The following is a 27,538-nucleotide window of genomic DNA, read 5'->3' on the forward strand; positions in this document are numbered from 1 at the left end:
AGAGTGGGGTGAGTCTGAGACAAATTAGTGAAATCGTTTAACTCGTTTAAAAAATATTTTTAATGGTCCATGTAAAAAATTAACTCATTCAAAAATTGTTAAGGACTTGATAGATTTTTATCCCATAATTTGGTGGAAAAAATTTGAATGAATCAATCAGATTCTAATCAATATCTAGTTGAGCTAATTATTTGCAAGAACCTTTTAAAAAATATTTTAAATAAATTGGACGAATACAATCATTTGTGCAAAACTCCGTCCAAGCAAGAATTTTCACATAGACCCCGTTCATTTTAGTATTTTGAATTTGGATTTGTAGATAATGAGTGTAGAGAGAATTAGAATAATGATTGAAAATATGAGTAATGATTGAAAAAAGATAAAAATAAAAATAAAAATAATGATTGAAAAAAAATAAAATAATAATTAAAATCTAAAATTCAAACCCTTAAACGAGTCATAAAGATTTGATTTGACACTTGTTACCTTTTTCTTTGCTGTTTACTGATTTTTTTTTTTTTGAGCACTGACATTAGCTTTTTTCTAATGGCATTGGCTTTTATGCCGTTAAGGCATGGACAACATCCCATGCAGTCTAGTCATTTTTAAAACCATTTTGGAGTTACTTCAATGATCTAAACCGTTCACAGCGTAGAGCTTGTCGAGCAAAATATGCCCGTAAAATATTAAATTAATCGGATGAAGATTAATATTCAATGAGAGTACATATATTTTGAAAAAGGATTAAAACTTGAAAACTCAATTTTTCAGAATATGTGTGATCTGATTCGTATCAGATTAACTTTACATTTTACATGGCTATTCTACTTGACAAGGTCTATAATATGGACGGTTGGGATTATCAAAGTGACTCCAAAATGGGTTCAAAAATAGCCAGACTACATGCACAGTTAATCTAGACACAAGGCTCATAAGGCCTGGGTTTTGGGCATTCCAATTTTTTTTAGTATTTGGGTTGGGTAGAACTCTTTTCAAGAAATGCTCAGTCCAAGTTTCAGAAGTAAGATCTAGTCTCTTGAGCATTGATATTGACGTAATAGGACTTTCTACTTATAAATTTTTTTTTGCCTTTATTGTTTCCTTCAACTAACGATATAAGACTATAGGTGGGAGGCTTTATTTTGCACCTTATTTATTCCACATCGACAGATCAAAGACTCAATTGGCAAAGTGGATTTAGGCCCCGTTCCGCAACGTGAAATAAGAACTTATTTTTTAAAAAGGCAATTTCAAGCTTAAAAATGATAAGTTTATTAAAATCTAAAAATATGCAATATGAATTTTGTTTTAAAGATCTCAGTGAGATCTTTAATACGATGCAAAAAAAATTTAAAAATTATTTTTCATTTGCATTCTTTTTTAGTTTGAAAATATGAAATAAGTACTTATTTTTTAAGAAGGTGTTCTGGAACGGGCTCTTAATATTATAGTTTTGCGTCTCTCTGATTGTTTTTTTTTCTGTAAAAATTGTCAAATTTTTAGGATACCATTCTTAAGACAGACCTTGAACTCCCAAAGATCTTGGGCCGACCTTGACTACATGAGGTGCAGTCGAGGCGTAAACTGCAGAAATGCCGCGGTTGTGTTTGGTTGAAAGTTTAGTTTAGTTTAGTTTTGGAAGTGGGTGGAGAGAGAAATAAAATAATGATTGAAGATAGGGGTAATGATTGGAGAGAGATAGAGAGAGATGTGAAAGTAATAATTGAAAAAAAAAATAATGGTTGGAAAAAAAAGTAAGATAATAATTGAAAAACAAAACTAAAATAGCAAACGAACAAAGCCGCCGCCTCCTATTCTTGTTCTGACCCTTTCTTCTTCCCGAACATAAATTCCCACCCGGCCCCTTACGTCCTCTCTGATGATCAATGAGTGGCTCTGTATAATGGATGGAGCATTGATCAAAAAAAAATACCAGTATAATGGATGGAGCATGGAAAGTTGATGTTGATAAGAGTCGTCTTGGTCTTTGTGTATCTCTTTTATCCTGATGGGTCCTCCATCCACCAATTTTTCAAAATAATAAAAACAAACAAAAATGCTATTTTAATCTTCTAGATGTATTTGAACGGTTTAAATTTAAAAAAAAAATTATTTCAGAAAAAAGTTTAACTTTTTAAAAAAAGAATTTGAACAATTTATTACAATAATAAACGATTAGAGATTAATTGTATATTGTGTTTTACACAATCTTATGTGTGCATTAGCTCCTCTTCACCTCGAATCTGCCCAAATCTTCCCCTGAAATCTGTCCAAAAGAACATGATCCACCAACTTTTTCCCAAATAGAAAACAGGGGAAGACCTTGTCAAAATGCCTCTCTCTCGTACTAGTGGAGTAGCTAGCTGGGAAGCTCAGTAGTGAGTAGTCAAATCGGTTCTCTCGTGAGTCACTCGAACTATCTCCCATATATAGTTGTTCTGCCTACTTGAGGATTCAAAGATGGCATCCCCCACCATTTCAGTCACTCGCTCTGCTGCTTTCAGAGCAGCGTCAGATTGCCATCCACGGTCGTGGTTGTCGTCGTTTGCAACCGTTCGCGACTTCTGGATACGAGAAGGTGCGATACCACTAGACACGGGGGGCAACACAATCCTCCATTTTCTAGCCATGTACGGGAACGCATTCGTGATTCAGAAACTCGTCGGCGATGAGAACGGCAGCAGCATAGTAAAATGTAAAGATCTGCTTGGGAGGAACGACAAGGGCAACACGCCGTTGCATGAAGCTGCGAGGTTCGGTCGAAAAAGTGTGGTTGAAATCCTTTTGCAGAAACAAGAATCATTGGTTCGGGAACGCAATCGTTTGGGAGAGACGCCTATTTACGTCGCTGCGGCTTGCGGACACGAGGATGTTTTCGACCATCTAATCGCAAAGGTACTCGATCGCGATCAGGAGATGACCACGGCTTGTGGACACGAGGATGTTTTCGACCATCTAATCGCAAAGGTACTCGATCGCGATCAGGAGATGACCACGGCTTGTGGACACGAGGATGCTTTCGACCATCTAATCGCAAAGGTACTCGATCGCGATCAGGAGACGACCAGAAGTACCGAGAATTCCAATGTTCTTCACGCTGCGGTCACGGGAGAACATTATGGTACGTATTTACGTACGTTTCTTTTGTAATGCGCAGAACTTCAACTACATATCGTCCCTCTCTAGCTAGTTTTAAGTACGTAATTCCAAATTTTGTTCCTCTAATACAAGTTATTATATAATTTGGCCCGATAATTTTACTACAGCTAGAGCTAGGGATGATTGTTGTAAATTACCCTTAAAATTTTATTTGCCTGAGTTCAGTATGTGGTAATATCTAACTAGGTAACATATATAGACAATATTAAGGTACCTACGGGAAAAAAACACACGGTCCAAAATTCTATTGAGATGTTTAAATTTATGAAATTTTGCACGAAAATTCTGAATCTTTATCCGACTAAGGATAAAATTACTTTAAGAAAATACATAATCAATATTTGACGGAAAGAGTAAAATAAAAATTCTAATACTAAAGATACTGCTTTCAAGCAAGTTAATTATAATGAGTTGCTAAAAATCACTTAAGCACTTGCATGTCAACTACAACTAGGTACGTCTTGCTACGAGCAAGACCAAAAACAGAGAAAAGGCAGAGAAAAGAAAACGAATAGCTGGCTAGGAGCCAACCCAAAAGCAGTAGCAATAACAGTACAATAAAAGCTAACAAAAATCAATCAAATAACTATCAAAAGGACATAACCGGCGGTGGTGGGGCGGGGGTGGTTGTTCTGTCTGAAGTGGTGGGCGGCGACATTTTGCTGTTCTAGAACAGGTTTTGGGTTTCTTTGGATTGAGCTTTAATGTATTATTTGGCTCTTTAGGCCCTTTTGGGTGGTTCGTGCTTATATCGTTTTATCTGGACACTTTAAGCCCTCACAGGGCTGGCCCTGAGATTTTTGGGGTCCAAAATTGATCTTGTAAAATAGGGGCCTTATGTTTTCTTTTTTCTTTTTTTTTGAAAGGAAAATAACAGTCAATGATGTGTTTTGATAATTAATACCTGTCAATGACATTTTCAGCATGTCCTTAGAGGGATTCTTGGGCCGTCATTACCTCCCCAAAAAAAAAATTAACCTCAAATGGAAAACAAAATCATAAGAATGAAAAAAGTAGCGAGCTGCTTGGGCAGAGAATTGAATCTTGCATCTATGGATAGCAAGACTTAGACTTACCACTTGGAAGCACTAATTTAATATATATTACATACATTAGTATACCTATTTGGAGCCCTAATTTTTGGACAAATTTTGGAGACTTAAGTTTGCCGCCTTGTCCGTCTTAGCTCAGGGCCGGTCCTTAGCCCTCAAGTGTTGTAATGGGTTTTGCCCCTCTAAATGTATGTTTTCAACTTTTGATTGAAATCATTTATTCTATTCTTAATAAAATGTTATTTTTGCCGATAAAAAAGAAAATAATAGGACAGGACAGCTGTGTCCTTCCATTCATCCTTCCTTGCATCTTGCCTTAGGAATATCTCTTCCCCCATGAAGCAGCATTCATTCCCAAAAATCCGTTCACATCAAAGGTTGCAATCTGGGATTCACAGCTCCAGCAGAAGTGTAGTACTAAGATCACAATCATAAGCATCCCAGCAGATATAGGGACGTTTGCCCACCACGATCTTGGAAAATGTCTTTGAAGCTAGCACCAATTGATTGAAGACAGCTGCATGAAACAGAGGAATTGGAGCCAAATCTAAGGTAAAGTGTAGAAACCAAACGAGACAGGCCTGACAGATCCGGGAAATTCCAAGCGGGTCCTACATTTTGTTGGGACTTTTATGCGGACCATTTTTTTTTTAAGCTCTATCCCGTCCAGGCCCTTTTTGTAGATGGTTTTTAATATTTTGACCTCATTTTCAAAGATGTGAATTCTACAAAGAGGTGTGAATTCTGGGTGTGTAAATTCATGCACAAATGAAGAATTCACACATTCGAAAAAGACTGAATTCACACCCTCTACCACCAGTACCAACACCCAAATGAAGAATTCACACTTTCGAAAAAGACAGAATTCATATCTCCAAATTAAGAATTTGCACCTTCAAACAAGATACAATTCACATCCAAATGAAGAATTCACACATTTGATAGAAATAGAATTCACACCCCAATTAAGAATTCACACCTTCGAAAAAAAGACAGAATTCACATCTCCAAATTAAGAACTCACACATTTGAAAAAAATAGAATTCCCATCCAAATGAAATTCGAACCAAATCGTCAAACCTCTATGTTAAGAAAATAGAGTTCCACATTACATGGGAGTGGAATAGGCGATCTCTTAAAAACATTTGAGACCTTTTCACTCATTGTCAATTGATTTTAATTTGGGCATAAAATTTCCACATGATATCAGAGCGAGACCTATTTCACTCCACATTAAAAAAAAAAAAATCACAATTCACAATAAAAGACCAACAATAAGGCTGCACGATGATAGGACCCAAAAAGTGGTAACATGTGACAGACCTCATACATGGTGGCGGCAATGGATCCGTCGATCATGGCGTTTGACGATTTGCTGGGGAGTACGTGGGTAGGGTTTCAGCAGCTACGGAGAAGATTGTGGGATAGGGATTGTGGGACAGGTTTGAACGTGACGAAGGTCGTGGCTTATGCGGAAGATTCTGGCATGTAATAAAAGTGGGGGTATTTTGAGTATTTCACTTAAAATGGGACTTATGAGGGTAGTGTTTGACACGAGGTGGGCCTAAACAGATAATGGAAGACAAAAGGGGACCGGCTTGTAAGAAGCCCAGAAGGATTAGACCAAACAACCCAGACCGAGCACATTGACCCAACAGCAAACGACGTACCCCAACCCAGAATTCGATCTGGTACAACCACCTAATAGAACACCTGACCAAACTATAGAAAATATAAAAAATTAGCAAATGGTCCACTATAGCATATTTATAATCCATTAAGTTTACCTCCCAAGTTTATAACCCACTAAGTTCACTCAGACAAGGGTCTTGTTTTCTCTCTCTACATTCTAGATCTAACCCCCTCCGTTGCTGCACATATAATCTTATAAATATATAACCTTATAGTATAAGGCTATATGTTTATTTTTTTGTCACATATATAACGTTTTGTTTGTGTGTATTTATTTATGTGACATCTTCGCCATCTCTGATTACACATATAACCTCATTTTTTTGTCACATATATAATGTTTTTTTTGTGTGTATTTATTTATGGGATAGCTCCGCCATTTCTGATCACAGATATAACCTTATAAACATGTATTTTTATTTTTCACATATATAACGTTTTTTTTTTCTTGTTGTGAATTCCACTTATAAGCTTATATGTGTTTTGCTCAACAAAGACAAAACTAAAAATACAAATATCCAGTCCTCGTCAGCCCCCAACATAGATAATTTATTTACATATATAACGTTATATGCTACAAAAAATAGAGATGAAGAAAAAAAATAACAAAGAAACAAAAAGAAATCCTTGGACTGAGATCCATCAATGGCGGACGAAATAAGATCATAAGGCACCGTCCGTTGGTTCGACGACCACAAGTGCTTCGACTTCTTCCGCGACCTAAACGACAATGATGTCGTCGCCTCCTTTGAGTTCGACCTTGCCTCCCTCGACATCATCTCCTCTGTGGCAGTCGTCGACGATGATTCCTCCAAACCGAATGAAGAACGGCATTCGTGGTTGATTGGGCCGGCGCCATCGGGTTTTTCATGGGACGGCGATCGTGGGACGCCGGACCATAGACGAAGAGATGGTGCTACAAATCCGGAAGAGAAAGAGGTGGTGTTACAGATTTGTTTCTAGGGTTTCTCTTTATGAATGGTTATATAGGATGAGTATTTTTGTTATAAGAATTATTTTATTAGGTTAGTAGACTAGAGGGGTTAGAAACTTAAGAAGTGGACTAGAAGGGTTATGAAAGTGTTACAGTGGACCTCCCAAAAATTACACCAAATACGCATCAACCTAATTATAGATGGGCCAGAATGCTGTCTAGCTTGAAAAGGAAATCATCCATAATATTGTAGAGACAATGAGGCTGCCCCATTTTAATCTCACCCAGAAAGCCACTCTGATTTTCATAAGCTCCAGAATTTCATCCCAATCCTCATTTTCAAACACCAAAACATTCAAACTTAAACTGGAACATAAGATCGTTTAAAATACTCATGGGTAGAGGTGTCAAATGGGCCGAGTCGGCACGGGCACGGTACGGGCACGACACGTTTGAAGGCGGCACAGCACGGCACAGGCACGGATTTAATCCTGGCACGGCACGGAACGGCACGGTCGTAGTGGGCACGCGGCACGACACGGGCACGGAAGTGAGCGGGAACGACACAGGCACGGCACGGAACTTGGCCTGGTACGACACGGCACGACACGGTCTTAGAAGGGCACGGTACGGGCACGGCACGGAAGTGGAATGGGGCACGAGTAACGGCACGGCACGACACGGTTCTAGACAGGCACGGCACGACACGGCACGGGCACGGGGCACGGCACGGACACGAAAATGAGGGGGCACGGCACGGGCACGGCACAGAAGTTGGTCTGGCACGACACGGTCTTAGACGGACACGGCACAGCACGGCACGGAAGTAGGATGGGGCACGAGTCACGACATGGTTCTAACCAGGCACGGCACGGGCACGGGTACGAGCACGGAAGTAGAACGAGATTTTAGTCGGGCACGGCACGGCACAGGCACGACACAACACGGTGTCGGTTCTCGTCGTCGGGCATGGCACGTCACTACGATATACAACTTAAGAAATTAAAGGCACCAACGCACCGGAATGTGTGTTTTTTGGGAAGATTTATTTTTAGACGAAAATCGGTTGCCGGTTGGTGATGTGTATACGAAAATTGATGGCACAACATGGCACGGCACGATTAAGGGCAGGCACGGCACGAATAGACAAGAAAGGCACGGCACGACCCGACCCGACAAAAAAAGCACGGCACGACACAACCTAACAAAAAAAGGCACGACACGATACGACACGACACGACAAAAAAAGGCACGGCACGACACAACCCGATAAAAAAGGCACGGCACGACACGACCCGACAAAAAAAGGCACGACACGATGCGGCACGATTAATTAATCGGGCACGGCACGACACGACACGATTTTATAAAGGCACGGCCCGACACGGCCCGACAAAGCAAAATGGCCCACCACGGCACGACACGGGCACGGTACGGCACGGCACGCCATGGCACGATGAAGTAAACGAGCACGGTACGGCACGACACAAAGCACGGATTGGCACGAAAAAAAATGGCACGGTACGGCACGACAGGCACGTTTGACACCCCTACTCATGGGTAACTAAAGCGCACCGAAACTTGCTTCTCTCTCTCACCCTAGCCGTCACACCTCTTCCCTTCTCCCTTCCCCTCCCTCCCTTCTCCTACCCTTCCCCTCCCCTCCCTTCCCCTACCCTTCCCTTCCCCTCCCCTAGGATTTCCACCGTAAAATGGGGTGGTGGGGGTGGGGGAGGAGGGATTATCTCCTATGGAGTTTTTCTTTCTGTCGGCCTCTGATCGAAATCTTTTTTTCCCTCCTTTTATTACTCTCCACCCACATCCTCCCCTCACGCTACCCATCTCCTCAACCCCCTGGTTCCTCTGTCACCGAACCCCCTTCATTATCTTCGCCGTTCGTCGGTGACTCGTCTTTGGTGGTGTGGTTCAGATTTGTGGCTATGGGTATGGATCTTTTGTGCATGACTGGGTCGCCGGAATTAGAGATCTATATTGGAGATGATTATGGCGAGGTTTTTGGTTTTTCATTTTATTTTTTTCTTTTATTGTTGGCTTGCAATCCTTTGATCGAAATCTCTTTTCCCCTCCTTTCATTACTCTCCACCCACATCCTCCCCTCACGCTACTAGTCGCCTCAACCCCCCGGTTTCTCTGTCGCCAAACCTCCTTCATTATCTTCGTTGTTCGTCGGTGACTCATCTCTGGTGGTGTGGTTCATATTTGCGGTTGTGGGTGTGGAGCTTTTGTGCATGATTGGGTCGCCGGAGTTGGAGATCCATATTGAAGATGATTATGGCGAGGTTTTAGGTTTTTCATTTTATTTTTTTCTTTTATTGTTGACTTGCAATCCTTTGCTTCTTCTCCTTAGTTTTGTGGAGATTTTCTCTTCGGTTTCTTGCCGTGAGTCTCTCTCCCAATTGGGTTTTTCCTTGGGTTGTTTTGGTTTGATTCTGCTGGAAAAAGTTTTAGTTGGTTTGGGGTATAGTCTGTGGAATGAATCTCCATCGTCTTTATTACTTGGTCCTTTGTCTAATGATGAGTTTTCATAATCTTTGGTTTGGAGTTATAATATCATCTTTTATCGTTGGAAAAAAAAAAAAAAAAACCCACGACATTCCTTTTAATCTAGACAGTCCAAAGAATTGCAACATAAATACAAATTTCCGCTCAACGTGTCCCATCCATCCTCTATTATTGGAGAATAGGGATGAATTGGGGATGCTAAAGATCTCACGTGATTGTTGCAGAATTTGCATAAGGTATCCTCCTCATTTTGAATGATCCCCGATCTGTGTTACTATTCTGTAGACTTTACCCTGCCCTGTTTCGTTAAACAACAAAAGCACTTGGTTTTGAAGTGTGCAATATTCTTCCATGATAGATTGAAAGTAGGGTCGGAGTAATAACCATTCACACACTGAGATTGTATATAGAACTTACAGTGATTCAGTGAAATTATTTGAGTTGCAACCCATTCATGCTGTTTTTTCTTTGTTCCCTTTAATCTTTGTAATCGCTATTCAAAGATTAACAAAAGTTTCTTTGCCATTTAAAAAAAACAAGGTCTCGCTATGAGCATATTGGAATCATTCCCCCAACTAGCTCAGAATCCTGATGAAAAAGGAAGAACTGCATTGTATCTACTGGCTCAAAAATCAAAGTCCTTCAGAAGCGGGTCATTTTATTATTCACACAATTATATGTCCGGCTCGATTATCCTTTCGGTGCATTTTCTTGCAGTTCTCACATACTGTAAGTGCTACTCTCTCGGTCCCACTTTACTTGTCTTTTTTCGAAAATTGTGTATGTAATACTTTCCTTCATTTTCTTTTCATTTTTTATCCCACTAATTTAAGGGAATTGATTTTGCCACTCCCTTTTTGTTAATGCCACTCTCTTTCTTTTACAAAATAAATCATCTAATAAAGACACAAAGGAGAATGGTATTAACAAAAAAAAAGTGGCAAAATCACTCCCCTAATTTAAAGTACTCATTGCGATCTTTAAATTGGTGCAAGAAAGTCAAAAAAAATAAGGTACACGATTTTCACGAAAAAAGACAACAAATATGAGGCGGAGTTTAGTATGATTTTTAGTACACCTTTTAGTCACATCATGTATGTTTCTTTTTGTTTTTTGTCATTTGTTTTCATTTTATAACTTATTCATTAAAAGAAAATGTGTTTGTTTATTACTAAGCAGGGTTTATTCCTTCGATGGTGTATCAGTCGAAAAAAGTTAATAGCTCAAAACAAAAAGGGTTCCGGGCATCAATAGTCACAGGTTTGGTTTTGTGTTTTGCCTTTTTCTATAACTTGTACTAGTGCAAACCCGTGAAAGTTTTTAACCTAAAATGTCTCTTATATCCATTCTGCAGCATCACACATAAGGTAGGCAATGGAAGAAAATAGAAAGAAAAAAAAACTGCAATAAATAGATTGAGATAAACAAAGATGATTTGTAGTAGACGAACACTATTTCTAGCAAAAATTAACCTCTCTCTCTCTCTCTCTCTCTCTCTCTCTCTCTCTCGTTAGCATATAAGAATATTTGGCCGAGCATTCGCGCTTGCAGGTAAAACAACTTGGGAATATTGCACCGATCCTCATTTCATCATTGCAACTATTACGCCTACATTTTTTCCTTACTTAAAAGCTCTGACCAAAGCAAAAAAGTAAAATAATTAACCATTAATGAGTTCATATCATTATTCTTTTTGCTTACTCGTCGTGAATCAATTTCAAGAGGGAAAATTCCAAAATTCGTAGAAGATAAATCAACTGGAATTGTATAGATCAAGCCTAAAATTGAGACAGAAGAGGAAGGAGCATAGAGAGATAACATGGATATAAACAGGGGCCAAGGTTACGTTGGGGATATCACTACAACGTTTTTGTTGTATTTTTTTACTTGGCGAACATCTGTGTTGTCGTCAAAAACGGAAGGACATAATTCATATTTTAAATGCGCGAATCAGGGGATAAATTATAAATGATAATTTTGAATTTGCACGGTGTCAATTTTCTTGTCATTCTAAATACACGAACCATGAGATAAGGTAAGTAAACCGAATGCTAGACTGTCTAGCCAATAGATTTAGAATCCATGGATTTGAATTTTCGTTGTTTGAAAATAATATCTCCAGCTAATTATGGATGTTGTCCCAACGTAATTTTCTGCTTCGATTACCATCGGTCAATCAATGCTTTTTTTTTTTTTTTGTGTTGTTAAAAGAGAAAAGTCTTAAAATCCAGAAACTAAGACTTGCCACGTGGCAAACTCAGATGGCTTCTCACTAAAAGAACCCCGCAATACTATGTAATATGTAGATAGATATATAAATAAGAATTAATTATAATATATTGGAATCTAGAATTTTTTTAGAAAATAAATATTTTTTAAAGAAAACTCCTTTTCTCATGTGTGTATATGTACAGTCCGGATCCAGTCAGGGATCCCGGATTTGGACTTTGGTGCGGACTTCTTTCCTCAGCCGTTGGATTGTGTTTTGAATCGTCGAGATTCGCAAACAATCTGTTCACGCGAATAGATCGTCTGCGAATCCGGACCATTTGAAAACACAATCCAACGCCTAAGAGCAAGGTTCGTACCAAAGCCCAAATCTAGGATCCCTGACTGGATCCGGTCTGGTATACATATATATATTCATTCGTATCGGTAGGGAAATAATAACTTTTTTGACAATAATGTATGAGAAATGATATTGGTACTCTAAAAATTAATGCAGGCACTCCAAAAACAAAAGAAAATGGCTTTGAAATTACATTGATTTTGGAATGCCTGCATCAATTTTTGGAGTGCCAATATTATTTCCTTAATGTATTTGTTTTCTTCCTTTTTTTGTTTTTTGAGTCCAATGAAAAAAAAGAGAGCTTAAATTTGTTCACTTTAACTTTTTTTTTTTACAACATTGATTGCACTGAACAATTTCTATACTCTTATTCTAATGCGTCAATATGATGATGTCAATCATGTTTCTTGTTGGAACAAACGAAAGGAGAACATAAAGGATGGAATTAATTAATTTGCGTATAGTTTCAAAAGTAAGGGAGGTTAGAGTAATTTTCCAAACTAGAGATCGAGGTCAATTTATATTTGTCAGAAACACAGGGATATCACTATAATTTAGCCTATATTTTGAGGCCTTTTTTTATTTTTTGATCCGCTATTTTGAGACCTGCTTGTCCTCCTTTTTCATCCCTGTTTATTTGGTGAAATTATACAATAGTCTGAGGGTATCGTTAGAGATAATTCGGATCACTTTAAAATTACACATTTCTATGAGATTTATTACTGAGTGTATGGACCCCACAAAAACGTATAATTGTGAAGTAGTCCGAAATACCACGTGATGGTACTTCTAGATAATTGAATAATTACTCGTTTATTTGATATATTCTTTACCTGTAGTATTTTCTTTCAGCTAATTTACTACTCCTAATTGGTGACATTCTTTTGTTGCTGTAGGATTCAATACTGTCTTCAGAGGTGGGTCCCTTTACTTGTTCACTAAATCAAGCTCTGTTTATCAGAATTTTTATTTATTATTTAAAAAATTGAGATCGATTTTCGATATCTTTCAAAGCCTTGTTCTCCTTCTCTATAGTGGCTTTTTGGGCGTTTTTTTCTTATTCAAACAAAATTTGTGTTTAGTAGTTATGCGCCAAATTTTTGTTCACTAAATCTAAAAATTTTACTTTTACCCAAATATTTTTGAAAATATCCAAGATCAAGCCACAAAAGCAGGCTTTTTGGAATTTATCTTGGATATTTCTAAATATATTTGGTTAAAATTAAAAAGAAATTGTATTCTAATTTCTCTACTTGAGACGAATCAGAATCAATTAGTAATCCATAAAAGTTTTGTGCAAAATTAACAAACCCAATTTTTGTTTAAATAATGACACAATGCGCAAAAAGCCACCACATATAGCTAAGGAGAACAAGGCCAAATTATTGATCTTTCTAAATGGAAATTTATGAACTTGTTTCTTTTCAATTAAGCTTATCGGCGTACTAGAAGAATCTATGATGAAAAGCAGAAACATGCCTTCGCACTTGAGCTAGGAAAAAGGCTCGTAAAAGAAGAGAGAGAATGGAGTCGATACTTAGATGATCGCATGGGGAGCCCGATTGTTGAAGCCACGGAAAAGGGCATCATTGAGTTGGTAAATGAGATTTTAGGAAAATTTCCGGAGGCTGCGTTTAACTTTGTCAAGAATAGTCACGTTCCCGCCTTCGCCTCTTCTCCAAATGACAAAGGAAAGAACATATTGCAAATAGCGGTTGAGCAGAAAGATTGGAATATCTACGACTTGTTGAAGTGGAAAATAGAACTCAGAGATGGAATGCTGGTGGGAGATATTGATAATCATGGAAACACCATATTACATCTTGCTGCCAAATTGGGTGCTCCAAGTTTTAGATCAATTCAACGTGGATATTTGTACCAGATGATGTGGGACGTTTGTTGGTTTAAGGTACGTGTGCATTTATTTGTTGAGCACACACTTGAATGATACTCCCTCACTTTGGGGTCTTCCTACCTCACCAAAGGGAGTTTATGTCACCACCACCTCAATGAGAATCCAAGTCTTCTATTTATACTTGTGTACAACATTCTAGATTCTCTTTCAATGTTCTTGTCTACCCTAACATTCTAGAACACTCTCCCCACATATTTAGAATATTGCGGATTGTCCTTGATCCTTCTTGAGTCTTAATGACTAGAAATATCACAAATGCCCCTGATGGGGCTCAAACCCTAGCCTCCCGCAAGTGAAGGACCAGAAATAAAATTGGGCTACAAGCCCTTTGGCTAGGATGTTATATACCATTCTCCAGTATTCTGCGCCTTTCTAGAGTGCTCTCAAATGTTTCAGAACATTGTCGAATATTCTAGAATACTGAAGTATTGAACAATAGAGAGTAAATGTTGACTCTCAACATTAATTATGGTTCGATTTGTTACTCTCTCTCTGTATCATTTGTTGTACATGACTCTTAATAGTGGTTGTAGGTAAGGCCAACTAACTTCGACAAAATCGACTATTTGATTGCCCAATTGAAGTGTGATGCGTGGCACGTGCATCTGCAGGCATCATCGCGAAAGAGGTTTAGTCTTTAAGTGTTAAGTTAGCGCGACCAATTAATGGGCAATTAGGCGAGAAGCCTAATGCATGGCTTATATATTACCTAGCCATTCATGTTTGCTCCGATCTTAAGGCAGGATCCGAGAGGCCCTTTGAGGCTTGGTAGCGGTATTAGTATAGCTGAGTTGGCTATGACCTTACCTATACGGGAATGAAAGGGATCTAAGCGGGGTAGTCCAAGAGAGGGAAATATTTGCGCACCCGAGACCTACGAGACCATAGAGATGGGTGACGTCACACTTGCGGTCAGGAGCTATGAAAGGGACACAAGTTTAGCATATTAATGCACCACTTGGCGCCTAAGGACTGATCCAAGTTATGTATAAATGTGATACATTCCCTTCAGATGGATGAAGAAAACATTCTTCCTGTAGTGCCTCTATTGTTTTTCTCCAAGGGATTTCTGGGCAGGAACCTCATACAGAGAAAATAGCCTTAAGGACTCCACTTCCTTAGACTCTATAGTTCATTCCTATCCTATTCTTCACTCTTCTAGATAACTTCTCTCATTCTCTCTAATCAAAAATCATATTTGACCCACCTCTCGAATATATATATATTTTTTGCTCGGAAACCTCTCGAATATATTCTACAGCGACTATAACATATTACTCCATCCATCTAATTTTGAAAGTCCCATTTTGAGATTTTAAATTTTTAAGGGAGCATTATGATTACATCAAAAAGTATTTAACTTCTGAATTATTGGATATCAAAAAGTAATTAGATTGATTTAGGTAGTAGAGTAGTATTTTAATAAGGGTGATACTGAAATTTTATCAAGTTTCAATGGTTGATTTTGGGAAGTGGACATGTATTTTCGAACATCCCAAAATGAAATATGGGACTATTAAAGTGGGACGGAGGGAGTATTTGAGCCAGTTACGAAAGAATATGTACGGAAAAAACCGAAATGTCATGTTTTATTTTGGCTAGTTTGAAAATGGTGTGTACAGGACACATCGAAAAATATAATTATTTATTTTGATTAGTTACAAAAAAAATTCGTTGATAGTTAGCTATTATTTCTGAAATGTTTCTCACACAATTTTGATTAAAGTTGTACTATAGGATTCTATTAGTTTATAGCAGTAAAGTGCAGAGATACTAATACGAATGATCGTTAAGCTACCTTGACTAGAAGTAATTGCATCCTTAAATGTTTCCTATAATTTTGAGTTTTCATTTCTTCTTTTGTTTTTCCTGTATTCGGTTTGAGCTAGTTTGCTCATCCCTTTCTATCCTCGATGTACCCCTTTCGAGATTTAATAAATTTGTTTCGTTTGTTGAGAAAAAAAAACTATAGGGTTCTTGTATTTATTGGTAGTACTTTTATTAATTGAGTGTTTTGGTTAACTAATTAACTTTGCGCACTTTAATTAATTTCGGAGCCTAGGTGTTAATTGACTACTGTTATTGCTGCATATTTGGGTTTATAAGTCTTTTGAAATTTCGCATGCATGATGCAGCACGTGAGTTACGACTCTCCCCAACACGAATGGAATCTGCGAAACTTGGATGGGGAGACGGCAAAGGAAGTATTCGAAAAAGAACATTCGGAAATACGAGAGAAGGCTGAGAAAACAGTCAAAGATATGAACAACTGCCTAATGCTAATCGTTGCGTTGATCGGAACCGTCAATTATGCCGCACTTTTTACCCCGCCAGGAGGTTACCGCCAAAGCGAGGATGATCCTCGTTATGGTCTCCTCGTTTTCCCCACAGAGGACATGCGCATGTACTACTTGGACATATTCTGCGGTCTTTTTGCTGCTTTTGTTGCCTTCGCGACTATGTTTTCGATTCAGTCATGTCCGTTCCGTTGCAATGACTTCTACCTGGACTTGCCGTTGAGACTTTTGGTTGCTATGACTTCCTTCATGCTCTCTGTGGTATTCACCGCCCTAGCATCTCGACAGGTCTTCCTTCTTGAAAGGCTTCATTTCCCTCTGGGACAATACAATACATTCGGGTGCTTGCTCGCTGCAACAATATTCATCCTTGGATCAATAGACGGAAGTTTCTTGCTCCTCTATTACCTCTCTTTCATGCTTAAACTTGAGTTGCTTTCCTAGTGACCCATGAAAAGCACATGGTTTACTTTACTGCTGAGAAGACTTTCAAGCTTCCGTAATATGTTTTGGAATTCGCTCAATAAATGTGAGTTTATCACATTTTTGCTTTCTTTACTGCTTGTAATCTGAATATGTAAGTATGCAAATAAGAGTGATCAAAGTGTGTGAGAAATCCAGTTTCTCAGTGTATTAGAAATTGAGTATGTTTGTGAAATACAAGTTTGAGAGTTATAAATTGATACTCCTCTGCTTGCATGGTAGTATCAGAGCCCTAGGCTAATTCTATAAAATTCTCTCTCAAAACATACCTTCGGCCTTCGACGTTCTACTGCTATTTTCACCAGAAATTAGTACACTCGAAATCAGATTTTTGAGTGCAGATTCAAGATCGTCTCATCCACACAGAGTCGATCGCCTTCAAGCCCAGTAACAAACGACCACCCAGATGCCGCCCGATAATCTGGCGACGAAATCAAACGGTTTCTGTTTTGTTCGATCCCTGAAAGTGCTCATCTCTTCACAGTTTGATCTTTTAGTCTCCACCGGACGATCTCATCATCACCAAAAACCGTACCCACGTGATCCGCGGTGAAGCCGCACGCGCTGCTCCAAGCCAAATTAAGGGGCATTTGGGTTGAAGTTTGTTTCGGGCACAGCTCTATACTTAAAGGAGGTCTTGAGAACATCCGTGCATTTATGTTTTCTTTATTTTGTTGAACAGAAAAACTTCTTCACGGAAGTTTCCGCAAGGAAAAGTTAACGGAAGTGAATTGCGACCGTCTAAAAGTGTTTTGGACGGTTTACATTGTAATGAAACTTTTTTGAAGAAAAAGTTTAAATTAAAATCTGGACCGTCTAAAACCGAAATAAATGCACGATATTAAAGGATGTTCACGGAGGAGGCTCTGTGAAAAAGACAACCTCTTTGTTGAAATCTTGTCAACAGTGCTGTTGTGTTTTGTTTATCCGTTATTTATTTTGTTGTTTTGTTTTGTTTTTTAAAACGAAAACACTTCGGACACATACATTTTTTTCATAGATGTTTTGTGGGGCTCACTTTGGGGTCCCACAAAATAATCCGACCCATTCATTAATTTTGTTATATTTTTTCAAGAGATTCCTGTAAAAAATCTTGATCCAATCTTACAACTTTTCATTCAAAATTCTATTTTCTGAATGAAAAATTGGAAGATTAGATCAAACACTTACACATATTCTATTGAGCTTATTTTTTACGGGTCTCTTGAAAAAATATTTTAAAATTAATTAACGGATTGGATCATTTGTATGGGACCCAAAAGTGGCCCCACAAAAGGTCTGTATAAATCTGTGTAAAAAAGGTCTGTGTCGCTAGAACGGTTCGTCTTTTCTTTTCTTCTTCTATTGTGATGGTTTCATTTGTGACTTTTATTATAATTAAGTTTTCTTTGCTGGTAAAAAAACAAAAGGGAATACGGAGTGCAGGTGTGGAGTACAAAATAATAGGGTTTTTTTTTACGTGTTTTCACTAAACTAAGTGGACTTAACTATATTAGAATCGACTCTGTTATTACGGATTTTTAGACAGGATTTAGTAGAAACAACTTGACTATTCTCATTAGTTTATGACCAATAACATAGTGAAAATGCACCCCACCCTAGGACACCACTAAGTTAATAAGCAAATGTTTCCATGTATCAATGGAAAAGTTACTCCCTCCATCCCTTATTATGGGTTCTATTTGTTATTTGGGACTTCTAAAAAAATTAACTATATTTTTTAATTCATAAGATTTTTTATATCAAATATGGATGTTGTTTGATAAATCTCAAATAATTTTATAAAACAAAGTTTTCAAAATCGTAGAAAATATTATAAATTGTGAGATATAGCCAATTGTTTGAGTGACGCAAAAAGTGAAATATGCCAAGAATATAGAACAGAGAAAGTATATATAAATTATGTAGGATTTACTTTGGAGTGGTGTGAGTCTCACACAAATTAATGAAATCGTTTAACTTGTTTAAAATAAGTTTTTAACGGTTCATGTAAAAAATTAACTTAATCGAATATTGTTAAAGACTTGAGAGCTTTTTACCCCAGATTTTGTTCGAAAAAAATTTGAATGAATCGATTAAACTCTAATTAATTTTTGACTGTGCTAATTGTTGCAGGAACCCTCAAAATTTTTTATTTTTTTTAAACAAATTGGATCCGAAATGTGCGAAACTCCGTCCCAAGCAAGAATTTTCACATAAAACATTTGATTTGACACTTGTAACCTTTTTCTTTTTGTTTATTAATTCTTTTCTTGGAGCAGTAACGTTAGCTTTATTCTAAGGGGAACTTAAAGATTAGTCCTCAGCACCCACCATCTGTAAGTTTCCATCCGTGTGTTTTTTGGCCATTATGTTTCCATCCTCGTTATTTTTTAATACCAGCAATGCCCTCTATTATACTGTATGTATATAGAGTCCAGAAAAAAGGGACTACAACGTAACTCCTCCAGTCCTTTGCCTGAAATCCGGTCATCAGTCCTTGCGTGAAATCAGACCATCAATCACGAAAATTCCTAAAATTCTAGTGGGATTCTATATAAGAAAGCATCTCTCTCTCTCTCTCTCTCTCTCTCTCTCTCTCTCTCTCTCTCTCATCCTCCACAAACAGCCGCCGCCATTAACTAGTCCTCCAACGTCCTCCGGTGGGTGACAATCCACTCGTCCTCTGACGTCCTCTGACATCCTCCGCCAACAGCCTCCACCATCCATCAACAGCTGCCACGTTAGAGTTTTGATCGCTATTAGATCAGACCTTTAAAAATATAGGTGGAGCCAACGAATCAAGCAACCCACACAATGGCCCGTCGCAGTCGAAACTCCCAATGTTGTCGTACGGATCAGAGTTAAACAAGAAGGCCTCACGGATTGAGTTGGGCATCCACGGTGCAATTGTCTTTTGATTGGCTGCAAGTATTGGTCATTTGTTTTCATGTATTCCGATATGACTAAATACCTTTTCCGGCCACCGGCGAGAAGGTCATTTGTATTCATGTTTTTTTTTTAATTTTTTTATTTCATGGTTTATTCATGTTTTTTTATGTGTTTACATGGTGTTTGGCATTTTAATTTTCATGGTATATTATTTGTATTGTTTACCATGAATCACTTTTTCCGGCCTTTAGCTTCTGCCTACTATGTTTGCACAATGGATTCAAAAAGATACAGCTCTCTGAAGATAGCGGCTCTCAGTGAGAAGTTCAGATCATGCGTACCTTGAAGTTGAATTGGAAGCTCCAATTTGTAGTATGATATGCTCAAACATGCAAATTCACATTCTAGTCTCGTGAAAGGGATTCCATTCAAGTACTTTGGCCATGCTCTGCTTCTTGGAAGAGAGTTTTATCAAGAGCAATACTGGTGTGGTGAACCTTAATGAAGAAAATCTGCATTTCTTGCTTGGTGGAACATCTCCAATAATCTGCTACTGATGGTGAAGTTACTCGAGTCTTTCAAGATGCCCAGTATCATTGGGTGTGGAGTTATGATGGTTCAATATTACCATTCCATTCTGTTTCAGTGTTGTTTTTGTTGCTGTTGTAATAATTTTGGAAACTTTAGGCCTGGTTTTGCTGGGGTTGGTTACTTGCCAACTCTTCTCCTTTGGTGGTAGCGGGTGGCATATGATTGTACTTAGCCTAGGTGCCAACATAATTGGGATGTAGGTTTTTGGTTTGGAGATTAATAAAATTCTTTATACCGATCAAAAAAAGAAATCACGTTTTTTGGCCACCAGCAAGAAGGTCATTTGTATTCATGCAATTTTTTTATTTATTTATTTCATGGTGTATTCATGTTTTTTTATGTTTATTTATGTGTTTTCATGGTGTATGGCATTTTAATTTTCATGGCATATTATTTGCATCGTTTGCCATGAATCACATTTTTCGGCCACCGGCGACAAGGTCATTTTATTCATGTATTTTTTTTTTATTTCATGGTGTATTCATGTTTTTGAAATAACATACAAATATATTTCATGGTAAATGGTACAATTTTTTTACCATAAAAGTTAAAACCATCATAATTGCAATGTTGTAAAACAAAAAAGACTTAATACACCATGAATATTATAAATATGCACGGCTCATGATCAAACGGACATTGCTTGGCAAACGGTGCAAATAAAATAAAGAATCGTGAAATGGGAATGGGAATAGCAGAAAATGGAAGGAGAAATCTAGGGGATTTGATTATTTGAATGTTTGAAAGTTTGAACTCCTATTATATCTCACTTGATTCTAATTTGATTTTCATCTGAATCACTTTAATTTAGGGAAACAAGTGTGTATATATATACTACTTATATAATAGTAAAAGGGTAATAAGGAAAATTCACATATTGAAAGGATGAAAACATAAGCACAAAAAATAGGGTGGATGGAAACTTACATGGCATGACTAATGGGGATGGATATTTAAAAACTCCAAAAATGGGTTGGCTTTTCTGCCATTAAAGAGTAGACAACATCCCATACAGTCTAGTCATTTTTGAAACCATTTTGGAATTACTTCAATGATCGAAATCGTTCACAGTGTAGAACTTGTCGAGCAGAATACATACAAAATATTAAATGAATCGGATAAAGAATCACTAATATTCAATGAGAGTACACAGATTCTGAAAAAAATGGATTAAAACTTGAATACTCAATTTTTTTCAAAATATTTGTTATACGATTATATATTACTTGGAATCCAATTAACTTGATATTATACTTGGCTATCTTACTCAACAAACTCTACAATGTGGACTATTTGGATCATCAAATTGACTCCAAATGCATGGGTTCGAAAATGACCCGACTACATGAGATCATGTAGTCGAGAGTCATAAACCGCAGAAAAGGCGCCTCCTATTCTTGTTCTGTCCCCCTCTCTATTCTTTCCGTACGTAAATTCCTTACCTAAAGAGAATTCCTTCTCTTGTTTTTTTTTTTCTCAAGGAAGTTACCCAAGAAATTTGAAGATCATGAGTCAAGCTGAGTCACTGGTACTACCTGTTTACACCCTAAACTTATATACCACTGTCGAGCGAAGATTGTAAAAATTATTTGTAAACAGCACCTCACATGAGTAGTGCTTAATTTCTGTCTACTTGAGGATTCAAAGATGGAATCCTCCACCATTTCAGTCAGTCGCTCTGCTGCTTTCAGAGCAGCGTCAGATTGCGAACCACGGTTGCGGTCGTCGTCGTTTGCAACCGTTCGCGAGTTCTGGATACAAGAAGGCGCGATACCACTAGACGCGGGGGGCAACACAATCCTCCATTTTCTAGCCATGCACGGAAACGCATTCGTGGTTCAGAAACTCGTCCACGACGAGAACGGCAACAACAACAACAGCAGCAGCAGCATAGTAAGATGTGAAGATCTGTTTGGGAGAAACGACAAGGGCAACACGGCATTGCATGAAGCCGCGAGGTTGGGTCGAAAAAGTGTGGTCGAAATCCTTTTTGCCGAAACAAGAATCGTTGGTTCGGGAACGCAATAGTTTATATGTGTTCCGATGAGGCATTTAACGATATTTGATCGGGTTGATTTTTGGTACACTTGTAGTACTCGACGAGCTCTACGCAGTGTACGTCTCCGATTATCGGGTCGATGCCGGCAAGGCGGCACCGGCGACCGCGCAGCACGTAGTTGTGCAGCACGTTCCCAGCATCTGTGTTTCTTTTCATTTTTTTTGTCATTTGTTTTCATTTTACAACTTATTCTTGAAAATAAAACTAAGCAGGGTTTATTCCGTCGATGGTGTATCAATCAAAGCATGACGCTGATGTGGAAAATCAACAGCAAAAACGAGTTAATATCTCAAAACTAAAAGGGTTCCGGGCATCAATAGTCGCAGATTTGGTTTTGTGTTTGTTTTGCCTTTTTCTATGGAGAATTTGATTTTGGTACTTCCCAAATTGGTAACCATACTCTCCGGGGAGTGCCAAAATAAATTCTATATGGGAATTGATTTTAGTACTCCCCAAATTGATTTTGGCACTCACCTTTGGAAATGCTGTTATCAATTTGGAGAGTGCCAAAATCACTATTCTTTTCTATAACATTATATATATATATATATATATATATATATATATATAGAGAGAGAGAGAGAGAGAGAGAGAGAGAGAGAGAGAGAGAGAGACACACACACAAACTAATAATAACAGCAAAAACTCGTGCTAGTTTTTAAGTTAAAATGTGTATAATTCCATTTGTTAGCATCACATATATATGGTAGGCTAAACAGATTGAGGTAAACAAAGAATATGATTTGTAGTAGACGAACACTAATTCTAGAAAATCAACCTCTCTCTCTCTCTCTCTCTCTCTCTCTCTCGTTAGTATAAGAATATTTGGCCGAGCATTCGCGCTTGCAGGTAAAACAACTTGGGAATATTGCACCGATCCTCATTTCATCATTGCAGCTTTTACTCCTACATTTTTTCCTTACTTAAAAGCTCTGACCAAAACAAAAAGTAAAGCGTTTGTTTGTTTTTAAGTTTTGAAAAATAATTTTGATGTAATGAGTGATAATAAATAGAGAGAGATAGATAGATAAATTTATTGAGAATCATGTCGACAGAAAAATAATTTTCAAGAGAGACAATTTACTGAGCTCGATCATATCGTTATTCTTTTTGATCACTCGTCGTGAATCAATTTCAAGAGGAATAATTCCAAAATTTGTAGAAGATAAATAACCTGTATTTGTATAGATCAAAGCTAACAGGGGAGAAATAAGAGGAAGGAGCATAGAGAGATAACATGGGTAGAAACAGGTGCCTAGCTAGGTTGGGGATACCAATGCATATTTGTTGTCCTTTTCTTTTTCTCGGTGAACATTTGTGTTGTCGACAGAAAACGACTGAAAAGCAAGAACATAATTTATTTTTTTAAATTCGCAAATCATGGGACAAAGTGTAAATGACAACTTTGACTTTGCATGAGGGGTCAATTTTCTTACATTCTAAATACACGAACCATGAGGTTCTCCCTAGTTTTTTTTTTTGAATCCAATAAAAAATGAAAAAAATGAAAAAAGAGAAAGCTTAAAATCGTTCACTTTAACTTTTTTTTTGTTGTTGTTATTTTTGACAAAATTGATAGCACTGAACATTTTCTATGATCTTCAAATGCTTCACTACTATGATGATGTCAAGCATGTTTCTTGTTGGATTGTAATTAATTAATTTGCGTATAGTTTCAATAGTAAGGGAGGTTAGAGGCGATTTTCCAAACTAGAGATGGAGGTCAACATATATTTGTCAGAAACTAAGGGAAATAAGTACAATTTATCCTATATTTGGAGACCTGCTTGTCCTCCTATATTTATTTGATATTCATTACCTGTAATAGTATTTTTTTTCAGCTAATTTACTAATTGGTGACATTCTTTTGTTACTGTAGGATTCAGAATCGTCTTCAAAGGTGGGTCCCATAATTAGTTTTTTTTTTTTTTCCATTCGCTAAACTTAATCAACTTTACCTAGGGGACTTGGAGAGGGCGATGGATGCTTATGGGAATCGAACCCTGCCCATGTGTACGGGAGTGACAGGAGGCACCGGCCAACTATACTGTTTTTTTTTTTTTTTAAAAAAATTTTTCTTCTTAAATTGAGACCGATTTTCACTAGTATCTTTTACACTACTTCAATAAAATAGCAGGTTTCTATACGATTTTAAGTAAACAAATCATAATGATATTAATTATGAAAACCACCAAGGGAAATTTTTTTTAGTTTGAGAAATGGAAAAAATCTTTTTATTTTCAAACCGAAGGTCTACCCAACAACGCTGCATGCCCCATAACTTTGACCTCACAGGGTTCGCTCTATAATTAGTTCATGGCCTGGCCTTTGTAGAATCATAGACGTTATTGTCCGCTTATATTATACAATTTGGAATTTTGGAGGATTGGTTTAAGTTCGTTAACTCATGAACTTCTTTTCAATTAAGCTTGTCGACATACCAGAAGAATCTATGATCAAAAACAGAAACACGCATTTGCAGTTGAGCTGGGAAAAAGGCTCGTAAAAGAAGAGAGAGAATGGAGTCACTACTCAGACGATCACATGCGAAGCCCAATTGTTGAAGCCACGGAGAAGGGCATCATTGAGTTGGTAAATGAGATTTTAGGGAAATTTCCGGAGGCTGCGTATGGATTGAACAAGAATAGTGATAATGACAAAGGAAAGAACATATTGCACATAGTGGTTGAGCAAAAAGATTGGAATATCTACTACTTGTTGAAGAGGAAAATAAAACTCAACGATGGACTGCTGGTGGGAGATGTTGATAATCATAGAAACACCATATTACATCTTGCTGCCAAATTGGGTACCCCAAGTTTTAGATCAGTTCAATGTGGACATTTGTACCAGATGATGTGGGACGTTTGTTGGTTTAAGGTACGTGTGCATTTATTTGTTGAGCACACACAGCAAAATAAATACAAATTAGCTTTATTACGTATTCAAATGCTTGTACATAGACACGACACATACTTGAATGGTACTCCCCCACTTTGAGGTCTCCCTACCTCATCAAAGGGAGGTTGTGTTACCACCACCTTAGTGAGAATCCAAGTCTCCTATTTATACTTCTGTACAACATTCTAGATTCTTTCTCCATCGGGGATAGAACTAGGATTTTGTACATGCCGAGGCCGAATTTGTTCACTTACAAGTTTTGAGAAAAAAGTTTTACTTTCTGAACAGTTTTCAATAAGTTTTTTTTATCTATCTCTCTCCACATATGACATTAAAAAAAATTCTCAAAACTCAACCAAAAAATGTGAATTTTGAAATTTCAAAGTTTGGGAATCTAATAGTTTGTTTGTTTTAGATTTTGAAGGAGGTTTTTTCACTTTTTATTCGGATTTCAGGATAATGAAAAAGTAAGATGATTAGATCAAGTATCTATAGATATCAAATTGAGCTGATTTTTACTTTTCATTCGAATTTCAGGATAGCGATATGTGTTTGAAGAAGTCTGTCGCAACAGCATACTTTTTGACGAATTTGTCTGTATTAGGCCTGTCAATGGGCCGGATCCGACAGATCCGGATCCGGATCCGAATCCGATAAGACACAATCCGATCCGGATCCGATAAGACTCAAATCCGATAGTGGGAATCCGGATCCGAATCCGAAAAATCCGGATCCGATCCGAAAATCCGAATCCGATCCGGAAACTTTTTTTACTTCAAAAATTTTAGCCAAAAAAAAATATTTTTTTCAAAAAAATACAATTTTTTTTTTCAAAAAAAAATTATATTCAGAAAAAAAAATTAAAAAATTTAAAATAAAAAATAAAAATAAAAATACAACTTCTTAAACATTTTTTTTTTCAAAATAAAAATTTTACTATTTTTTTAAAAAAAATTAAAATTTTAAAAAAAAATAAAGTTCGGATTCGGATTGATAACGGATTTAATCCGATCCGATCCGGATCCGATCCGGATCCGTATTGAATTACCGGATCCGGATTATCGGATTATCGGATCGATGTTATCGGATTCGGATCCGGATCCGGATCGGATTTTTCGGATCGGATTCGGATCGAATCCGGTCCATTGACAGGCCTAGTCTGTATCAACATACTTATAATCATTTTGAAATTCCATGACATGCAGCACGTGAGTTACGAGTCTCCCCCACATTTATGGTGTCTTCAAAACTCGGGCGGGGAGACGGCAACAGAAGCATTCGTAAGAGAACATTCGGAAATACGAGAGAAGGCTGAGAATGCAGTCAAAGATATGAACAATGGCCTGATGCTAATCGTTGCGTTGATCGGAACCGCGCGTCAATTACGCCGCAATTTTTACCCCGCCGGGAGGTTACCGCCAAAGCGAAGGAGATCCTCTTTACGGCCTCCCCGTCTTCCTCACGGATGATATGCGCATGTACTACTTCCAGATATTCTGTGGTCTTTTAGCTGCTTTCGTTGCCTTCTCGACTATGTTTTCGATTCGGTCGTGTCCGTTCCGCAGGAGAGACTTCTACCTGGACCTGCCCTTGAGACTCTTGCTCGCTATGACTTCGTTGTTTCTCTCCGTGGTATTCACCGTCCTATCGTCTCGACAGGTCTACCTTCTTGATCGCCTTTATTTTACTCAGGGCGCATACTTTACGTATGTTAGCTTCGTTGTTATAATATTCTTCCTTGTGTACATAGACGCAACATTCTTGATCGTCTATTACCTCTCTTTTTTGTTTAAACTTGAGTTGCTTCCCCAGCAGCCCATGAAAGGCACATGGTTTACTTTACTGCTTGAGAGATCAGGTTTGAAGACTTTCAAGCTTCCGCAATAAGTTTTCAGATTTGTTCAATAAATGCGAGTTTATCACATCTTTGTTTTCTTTCTCTTGTTTAGCCTATAAATTGGCTTGTAATATGAATAAATAGGTATGTAAATAAGAGTGATCAAAGTGTGAGTGTAAAGAGAAACCCAGTTTCTCAGTGTAATTCAAATTGAGTGTTTGTGAAATACAAGCTAGTTTAAGAGTTAGATTGATACTTGTCTGTTTGCATAAGTGATATCAAAGCCCTAGGCTAATATGAAAAATTTCTCTCAAAACATAGCTTACAGGGGCGAAGGTATATGGGGTGGAGGTGGCACGTATCACCTATGGATCTGCACACACAAAAAAAAAAAAAATAATAATAATAATAATTGGGAAAAAGATCGAAATAGTTTCTGTAGTTTAGTGTTTGTGTCAACTTGGTCCTTGCAATTTGAATTGGCTCGATTTACATTCTATAGTTTTCATTTTGTTCCAACTTGGTCCAATTACTAACTGCCGTTAGCCTCCGTTGACCCTAGACACAAATGAGTCCATTTTCTAGTGAATTACCGAACCCTTTCTTCTCTAACCTTGCAGACCTAAAACCTTTTCCTAAAAAGCAAAACAGAATT

The 27,538-nt window shown here is 37.6% G+C and overlaps 2 protein-coding genes across 4 annotated transcripts in view; both read left to right on the forward strand.

The window, feature by feature from the left end:
- Window positions 1-2,337: 2,337 nt before the first annotated feature.
- Window positions 2,338-27,538, forward strand: part of LOC131331145 (uncharacterized) — a 48,819-nt gene continuing 23,618 nt past the window's right edge. Inside the window, exons 1-6 of one of the 3 annotated variants that reach the window (XM_058365003.1) lie at window positions 2,385-2,895; window positions 3,040-3,121; window positions 9,901-10,089; window positions 10,540-10,620; window positions 13,363-13,838; window positions 15,980-16,844. In XM_058365003.1, coding sequence (XP_058220986.1) covers window positions 2,461-2,895; window positions 3,040-3,121; window positions 9,901-10,089; window positions 10,540-10,620; window positions 13,363-13,838; window positions 15,980-16,585 — 1,869 coding nt within the window. In that variant the 5' untranslated portion in view covers window positions 2,385-2,460 and the 3' untranslated portion in view covers window positions 16,586-16,844. Of the gene's footprint in view, window positions 3,122-9,900; window positions 10,090-10,539; window positions 10,621-13,362; window positions 13,839-15,979; window positions 16,845-27,538 lie in introns of those variants that run through there. The other 2 variants (XM_058365001.1, XM_058365002.1) reach the window with 2 other exon arrangements.
- On the forward strand, window positions 24,590-26,759 carry LOC131331149 (uncharacterized). Its single transcript, XM_058365012.1, has 2 exons — window positions 24,590-25,025; window positions 26,252-26,759. The coding sequence occupies exons 1-2, from the start codon at window positions 24,690-24,692 to the stop codon at window positions 26,513-26,515; spliced, it is 600 nt and encodes a 199-aa protein (XP_058220995.1). The 5' UTR covers window positions 24,590-24,689; the 3' UTR covers window positions 26,516-26,759.

Source organism: Rhododendron vialii, chromosome 6a (genome assembly GCF_030253575.1).
Source record: "Rhododendron vialii isolate Sample 1 chromosome 6a, ASM3025357v1".
In the NCBI taxonomy this organism is placed as follows: Eukaryota; Viridiplantae; Streptophyta; class Magnoliopsida; order Ericales; family Ericaceae; genus Rhododendron; species Rhododendron vialii.